Below are 8699 nucleotides of genomic sequence, written 5' to 3'. Positions count from 1 at the left end.
CACTGAAGCAACACATGGTGATCATTCCCAAAAGTTGCAATGCTCTTTCTGGCTTCTTCTGAAAATGACTGTCCTGTCTATAGTTAGCCTTACCAAGGATATAATTTGCTTGCATTTAAACTAAGCAATGGCCGGCTGGCGTGGCTCAGTGGTTGAGTGTTGACCTATGAACCACAAGGTCATGGTTCGATTCCCGGTCAGGGCACATGCCCGGGATGCCAGTTTGAGCCCCAGTGTGGGGCCTGCAGGAGGCAGTCGATCAATGATTCTCTCTCATTATTGATGTTTCTGTCTCTCTCTCTCCCTCCCTCTGTCTTCCTCTGAAATCAATAAAAAAATTATTTGAAAAAAAACCTTAGCAATAAGTTAATGCATAAGTTTGCAAATGGACTTGGGGATCTTTCCTTGAACAAATTTTACTTTTTTTTTGAGACAATACAAAAATGATTGTCCAAGCCTAAAATTTAAATGAACAGTTTCCTAGAAGAAGTATATTGTTCTGAGATACATAAGTTCTAAAAAAAAAAAAGCCAAGGGTTTTATGCACTAAATAAATATAGAAAAGAATCAATAGCATCTTTCTTTCTTTCTTTGTTTCTTTGTTTCTTTCTTTCTTTCTTTCTTTTTTTTTTTTACTTTATTGATTTTAGAGTGAAAGAGAGTGGGAGATAGAAACATCAATTATGAGACAAAAATCATTGATTGGCTGCCTCCTGCACACTCCCTACTGGGGATTGAGCCTGCAACCTGGGCATATGCCCTTGACCAGAATCAAACCCAGGACCCTTCAGTCCACAGGCTGATGCTCTATTCACTCAGCCAAACTGGGCAGGGCTCAACAGCATAGTCTTGATCCAAACCACAGAAGTTGCAGAGGAAGCTGGAGTTGCATTTTATAGCCATGCATCCTTGGAAAGAGATGCCAGAAGATCCTTAGGGACATAGGGAAAGATGTGATACCGTGGTATTGTCAGGGACTGATGCATTGTCTGAGGCTCAATAAATGTATGCTGAAATTGTAAGAAAAGACTCTTGATATCTAATCTAATAAAAGAGAAACATGCAAATTGACCACACCTCTGCTATGTGTCAAGCCACGCCCACCAGCCAATCAGAGTGACTATATGCAAATTAACCCAACCAAGATGGCGGCCGGCAGCCACAGAGCTGGAGCAACCAGGAGGCTTGGTTGCCCTGGTGATGGAGGAAGCCAAGCTTCCCACCTGCCCTGGCCGGCTGTGGCCTCCGCTTAAGGCAACAAAGTATCAATTATAGAAGATAAATAAATCCCAGATACCTGCTTCCAGCCAGCCGCCACTGGGAGCTTGGGTGGCTGGGGGCCATGGCCAGCCTGCAAACAGCCATTAGCCCCTCACCCAGTCTGGACAGGCACCCAGGGGGAACCCCTACCCTGAGGGGGCTGTGGCCAGCCTGCAAACAGCCATAAGCCCCTCACCCAGGCTGGCCAGGCACCCCAGCAGGACACCCCACCCTGAAGGGAGTGTTGCCAACTTGAAAATGGCCCTCAGCCCCTCACCCAGGCTAGCCAGGCACTCCAGCGGGGATCCCCACACTGAAGAGGGTGTGGTCAGTCTGAAAACGGCCCTCAGCCCCTCACCCAGGCTGAAAACACCCTCATGGGGTGAGAGACCCCTCTGGGGGGCTTGGCCAGCCTGAAAGCAGCCACTCACCCAGGCTGGCCAGGCTCCCCAGAAGGACCTCCCTCCCTGAAGGGTGTGGGCCAGCCTGAAAACAGCCCTCAGTCCCTCACCTAGGATGGCCATGAACCCCAGTGGGGACCCCCACCCTGAAGGGGGTGTGGCTAGCCTGAAAACGGCCCTCAGCCCCTCACCCAGGCTGGCCAGGCACCCCAGCAGGACCCCCACCCTGATTAGGAACACCCTTCAGGTCAAACCAGCCAGCCCCACCCATGCACCAGGCCTCTATCCTATATAATAAAAGGGTAATATGCAAATTGGCCCTAACAGCAGAGCGACTGGAAATGACTGGTCACTATGACATACACTGACCACCAGGGGGCAGATGCTCAATGCAGGAGCTGCCCCTTGATGGTCAGTGCGCTCCCACAGGGGCAGCTCTGCTCCGCTACAAGCCAGGCTGACGGCTGCCAGTACAGCAGTGGTGGTGGGAGTCTCTCCTGCCTAAGCAGCACTAAGTAGCACTCTCTCTCTCTCTCAGCAGCACTAAGGATGTCCGACTGCAGCTTAGGCCTGCTCCCCGTTGGCAAGTGGACATCCCCCATGGGCTCCCAGGCTGCCAGAGGGATGTCTGACTGCCAGCTTAGGCCCAATTCCCTGGGAGTGGAACCTCCCCTTCCCCCAAGTGCACAAAATTTTGTGCACCGGGCCTCTAGTGACAATAATAAAAATCTGTATAATAAAAACATTGCCAGAGTGACAGCGACGCAAGATGGCAGCCACCACGGGCTCGGGAGTAAAAGTCCCTCGCAATTTTCGACTGTTGGAAGAACTCGAAGAAGGCCAGAAAGGAGTAGGAGATGGCACAGTTAGCTGGGGTCTAGAAGATGACGAAGACATGACACTTACAAGATGGACAGGGATGATAATTGGGCCTCCAAGAACAATTTATGAAAACCGAATATACAGCCTTAAAATAGAATGTGGACCTAAATACCCAGAAGCACCCCCCTTTGTAAGATTTGTAACAAAAATTAATATGAATGGAGTTAATAGTTCTAATGGAGTGGTGGACCCACGAGCCATATCAGTGCTAGCGAAATGGCAGAATTCATATAGTATCAAAGTTGTCCTGCAGGAGCTTCGGCGCCTAATGATGTCTAAAGAAAACATGAAACTCCCTCAGCCGCCTGAAGGACAGTGTTACAGCAACTAATCAACAAGAAAGCCACAGGCCCGCCCCTCCCCCACTCGATTTAAGCAGTCTTCATTTTCCACAGCAGTACATTTTCTAGATATGTCTTGTAGACCTCAAAGTACTGGAAAGGAAGCTCCCGCTCAAAGGCAGTTTATCTTAAGATACTGTAAATGATACTAATTTTTTGTCCATTTGAAATATATAAGTTGTGCTATAACAAATCATCCTGTCAAGTGTAACCACTGTCCACATAGTTGAACTTCTGGGATCAAGAAAGTATATTTAAATTGATTCCCATCATAACTGGTGGGGCACATCTAACTCAACTGTGAAAAGACACGTCACACAATCACCTTGCTGCTGATTACATGGCCTGGGGGCTCTGCCTTCTCCCCCTCCCTCCCTGCAACAGCCCTCCAGCTTGGGGTGGCTGGTTAGAGTAGATGTGAAGGTTTCAGGTCACAGCCTGTGGGACTACTGCTGGGTGTGTGTGGGTGCTTCGTTTGCACCCCTGGTTTCTTTTTAAGTCTTAAATGATGCCCCTTCCCCTTCTGAGCCACCATCCTTTTCCCACTCCACTACCACCCTTGGCCGAAGCATAGATTGTAACCCCCTCTGCTCCCCTCCGAAATTGGCCTTTGGTGAGGAATTCAGGGCTTTCCCCATAACTTCCCCCACCACCTTTATATCGAGGGGTGCTGCTTCCTCCTTCCTCCTCTTCAGGTCCCTTTCTTGCACCATCACCACCCAACACTTTCCATGACACTCCCTTGCTTTGGCCAGAAGCCATCAGGTAAGGTTGGAAAGAGTCTCTGACCTCCCTTGTTTAGTTTGGAACCACATTCATTTATTCTCCAGCAACCCAGGAAATGAAAATTGGGTCCGCAGCCCTGCCGCGCTCTGCTGTCATCATCAGCTGATAGGTTTGTTTGTTAAGCTCAGGAAGGCCACAGAAGACACTTGTAAGCACATGATCCCTTTGAATGAATTTTGTTGTTGTTCCTGTCATTGCTTTTGCTTTTACAAATTGAAGTTTTAAACAGCTCTCATTTGGTCATCTTTGCAATCCATTTGGGTCTAGTTTGGAATCTGACAACTGGAACAAAAAGAACCTTGAATTCGGTGCATACTTTGGTTTTGGTGCTGCAGCTTCTCATGGTCCTCAGCAGGGATTAAGAAAGAACTCGATGTGCACGGCAGAACCCCAAAATTGGCGGCCTTGACTTCCTGGCAAATGGCTGCGTTTTTCCACTTTTCTGTTCAGGACCACTAATTGCTGAGATGTGGATGCATACCGAAATAAAGTGATTCATTGTGTTAAAAAACAAACAAACAAACAAACAAACAAAAAAAAAACATTGCCATAGGTAAATAAACTATAATACCATACAAAAGTTTTGCAGGAGGTTGTAACTTGTATACTTGTAAGAATTTTGGGGAAAGCTGAAGAAATAAAATTATGAAAGAAATTAAAGCAATATTTTAAAATGAAAGCATAAAACATGAGTTTATTATATGTTATGTGATGATATATATATACTAGAAGCCCAGTGCACAAATTCTTGCACAGGTGGATTCCGGCCAGCCCCGCCCCAGTTGGGATAGATCAAGGCTTCAGGGCTGGGCCTATCAGGAGGAAGAGATGGCGGGACCTGGATTGGGGACGAATTGGCTGGGGGGCCCCATCCCTGATTGGGGTTGGAGTCCAATTGGGGGTGGGACCAGCATGGGGAGGGGCTGTTGATAGTGGGCCAGATGGCCCCACCCCCAAATAGGGTGAGGGTGCCGATCGGGGGCCAGCAGCCTTGGGGAGGGGCCATGGGTGGTTGGTCAGCTGACCCTGCCCCTGATTAGGGTGTGGGGGGGCAGATCTGGGGTGGGGCCAGGTGGGGGGAAGGGCTGCAGGAGGTTGGCTGGCCGGCCCCACTCTCTATTGGGGTGGGGGGCAATCAGGGGCAGGGCTGGCAGGGGGGAGGGGCTGTGGGCCAATTAGGGTGGTAGGGGCTCATTGGGGGTGGGGTCGGATGGGTGGAAAGGCTGTAGGAGGTTGGCCAGCCAGTCCCGCCCCTATTGGGGTTTAGGGGGGATGATCAGGGGTGGGACTAGCCAGGGGGAGGAGCCGAGGAGGTTGGCTCCTGATCAGGCCAGTTTGCTGGCCACAGTGGGCATCATAGTGACCAGTCATCGGTCGTTCCAGTTATTATGGACTCTAGCTTTTTATATATAGATATTCTTTTACATTACACTAGAGGCCCAGTGCACAAATTCATGTGCAGGTGGGGTCCAGCCAGACCGCCATGATGGGGGCTGGTAGGAACCAGCCTGGCAGGGGGGATGGGACATGGGAGGTTGGCCACTGGCCCTGCCCCACATCAGGGCCTAATCGGGGCCTGGCCAGCCAGGAGAGGGGGGGAGGCCAAGGTGGTTGGCTTGCAGGCCCCACCCCCAATCAGGGGGGCTGATCAGGTGCCAGCTGGGGGAAGGGGTCATGGGAGGTTGGGGGAGCCTATCAGGCTGGTTGGCTGCTGCAGTGCATGTCATAGTGACCGGTCGTTCCTATCACTCTGGTCATTCCAGTTGTTCTGTTGTTGTAGTCGCTTGGCTTTATATATATAGACTAGAGCAGTCTATATATAACTTGTGGTGCGGCAAACTGCAGCTCACAAGCCACATGCTGCTCTTTGGCCCCTTGAATGTGGGTCTTCCACAAAATACCACCACACTCAAGGGGCCAAAGAGCCACATGTGGCTCGCGAGCTGCAATTTCCCAACCACAGCACTAGAGGCTCAATGCACAAAATTCATGCACAGGGGGCAGTCCTTCAGCCTGGCCTGCACCCTTGGGTGATGTCTGACTGCCGGTTTAGGCTCGATCCCGGGGATCAGGCCTGTACCGGCAGTCGTACATCCCTCTCGCAATCTGGGACACTGCATGCACCAGTGACCATACTTTTCATACAGGTGAAAAGCATCTTGCTGTTGTATGGGCAGCTGCATTTTTTTGTCCTGGTTATAAAAAGTAGTGCATAACATGATCCTTCTGAGGCAGTAATACCATTTTCTCTGTCTCAGAGGTGGAAAAACTGAAACAGAGAGAAGTTAAGTAATTGGCTTTGTGACACAATTATTATAAGTGTCAGAATCAGGGCTGACCACAAAATGTGCAAGCCAGCGTCCATGCATGTTATCACTGCATCATCCTATTTTTTTGAGTGTTAGAGTAGCCTTGCCTGGTTTTAATTTTAAAATCTAAGAGACTGTTCCCAATATATAGGGTAGGGTCTCTAGGCCTGGCTGGCAATCAGGGCCGATCTGTGGGGTGACTGGCAGGCAGGACGATTGGGGCAACCAGCTGGTGAGGCAATTGGGGGTGCCCCACTGGTACCTGCCTTGGCTGGCCGCCTGGTGCCACCTGCTGGCCAGCCCCGCCCCTTATTTCCACTGCCAGTCACCTCTCTCTTGGGAGCCAGAATGACTCAACGACTGGGGACAGCTCCTGCGTTGTGTCTGCCCCCTGGTGGTCAGTGCACATCATAGAGACTAGTCATTCTGCTGGTAGTTCCACCATTCAGTCAATTTGCATATTAGGGTTTTATTATATAGGATATTTTATGTATATCTCCTTATATATACTTATCTTAACAGCTAACAAAATGAGTTTTATAAATTAAAAAAATTAAATAAAAACAATATAATTCATGCCTAACATACTAATTCTATGATATATGAATGGCATAAGTCAATGACTATATGAGAAGGCTAAAATTTTTTAAAAATACATCTATTTTATACATAAAGCAATGAATTTATAGCACAGAAGGTTGAGTTAAATTTGGAGGGAGATTTCCTTAAGTGAAACAATTATACCATCACTTTGTGTGTGGAAAGATTGTTCTCAGGGCAGTCTCTCAACTAGCAATGAAGAAAATAAGAGAATTTAATTATTGCATATTAAAATATTTTTAGGATGGAAGCTGAAAGAAAGGTTGGTGGATTCCAGTCAACAGAGAAGAGTGAAAAGAAGGATGAGAAGATGAGGATTTTAAGAGTGTCTTAGTAAGGAAAAAAGGCAAGGGGACATGAAAGAACAAGGGTGACTGATCTTGGGCTATAAATTGCTTAATATGAAACCCAGAAAAAAATAAAACTTGTCTTTGTCTTCAGACTTTCAGAGTTTGATACAGACATTGCTTTTATTATTGCACTTAAAAATATTTTTATACACACTATAGAAAATGAGCTTCAGATGGAAAACTATATTTATTTTTAACATATACTGCTTTGATACTCTTTTTAAAACATTTATTATGAAAAATTTCAACAGCATAAAAAGTAGAGATTAATGTAATTAATTTATCACCTAAATAAACAATGATCTAACTTTGTTTTATAAATAACTCCCCCTCCTCTGCTGTCTGCCTGCCCTGGATTATTTTGAAGCAAATGTCAAATATAAAGTCATTTTATACATAAATGTTTCAGCATTGTTCTTTAAAATATAAGGACTTAATAAGAAAGCCACAATACCATTACTACACATAATTTTTACCAATAATTCTTTTTATAATAGTTTAGTCAGTGTTCAAATTTTCCTGACTGTCTTATAAATGTTTTTAACTGTTTTTCAAATTGAGACCATATAAGGTCCAACTTTTGCAAATTGTTGATACATATTTCAAAATTCTTTAATTCCAAAGATTTTCTTTTAATATCTCATTTTTCTCCTATAAATTTAAATGTTTATGAAAGTGGATTATTTGTCCTTTAGAGTCTAGATTTTGCATCATTAGGAGATAACAAACTTTTGAACTTTTTCAATCTGTTAGATGACAAACTGTGTCTCAATGGATTTTAACTTATGTGTGATATTGAGCATCTTTCATATATTTGAGAACCACATGCACTTATTTCTTTTTCTGTGATTTTGCTATTCATATCTCCTGTCCATTATTCTATTGTTATTAATTATTTTTCTCTAGTTTTAGAAGCCTTTTGCATATTAAGGATATTAAATTTTGGTAAAATACATTACAAATATTTATTTCCTAGCTTGTCATTTATCTTTACTTTGTTGTGGTGGTTGTTGCTGTGTGTGTGTATTTATATAGCAAATAAAATTTATTTTTGTGTAGTCAAATTTATCAGTCTTTTTCTGTCTGCTTCTAGAGTTTGAGTCATTCTTAGAAACATTTTCAGCTCTCAGTTTATAGAAGAATCCACTCAGGTCACAATCTGTTGCTGATAGGATTCTGAGAATAAGAAATTACTTTAGTGGAATAATGTGGTACAAAATAGAAATAGCATGCACAATAAGCGAGACACAGAACAGAGAGAGAGAATTTCAGGAACCTGCTAATTAAAAGGTAGCATGGACTTGTCATTTGTTAATTTGTTCATGGTAGCCATTCTGACAGGTGTGAGGTGATACCTCATTGTCGTTTTAATTTGCATCTCTCTGATGATCAGTGATTTTGAGCATTTTTTATATGCCTCTTGGCCATCTGTATATTCACTTTGGAGAAGTGTCTATTTAGGTCCTTTGCCCATTTTTTAATTGGGTTGTTTGTCTTCTTTTTGTTAAGTTGTATGAGTTCTTTATATATTTTGGAAATTAACCCCCTATCAGATGTATCATTGCCAAATATGTTCTCCCATGCAGTGGGATCCCTTTTCATTTTGTTGATCCTTTTTTTTTTTTTTTTTTTTTTGCTGTGCAGAAGCTTTAAATTTTGGGATAGCAGGGGAGGGTGGGTGGATGGAAAAAGATCAACCATAGAATTTGTATGCATATATGTGTAGCCCATGGACACAGACAATAAGGTGGTGAAGGCCTGAGGGGTGGG

General features: G+C 45.0%; 1 protein-coding gene across 1 annotated transcript; it reads left to right on the top strand.

Moving 5' to 3' along the window:
• Nucleotides 1-2430: 2430 nt before the first annotated feature.
• Nucleotides 2431-2890, top strand: LOC308527462 (ubiquitin-conjugating enzyme E2 variant 1; the record flags this gene model as incomplete). The annotated part of the gene is made up of 1 exon (XM_081102785.1): nt 2431-2890. One exon carries the CDS (start codon nt 2431-2433, stop codon nt 2872-2874), a length of 444 nt encoding a protein of 147 aa, XP_080958911.1. The 3' UTR covers nt 2875-2890.
• Nucleotides 2891-8699: the final 5809 nt, after the last annotated feature.

Source organism: Myotis nattereri, assembly GCF_964212035.1.
Source record: "Myotis nattereri genome assembly, chromosome: 11".
NCBI classification, from domain to species: Eukaryota; Metazoa; Chordata; class Mammalia; order Chiroptera; family Vespertilionidae; genus Myotis; species Myotis nattereri.
This window is presented reverse-complemented; position numbering and strand designations above follow the sequence as displayed.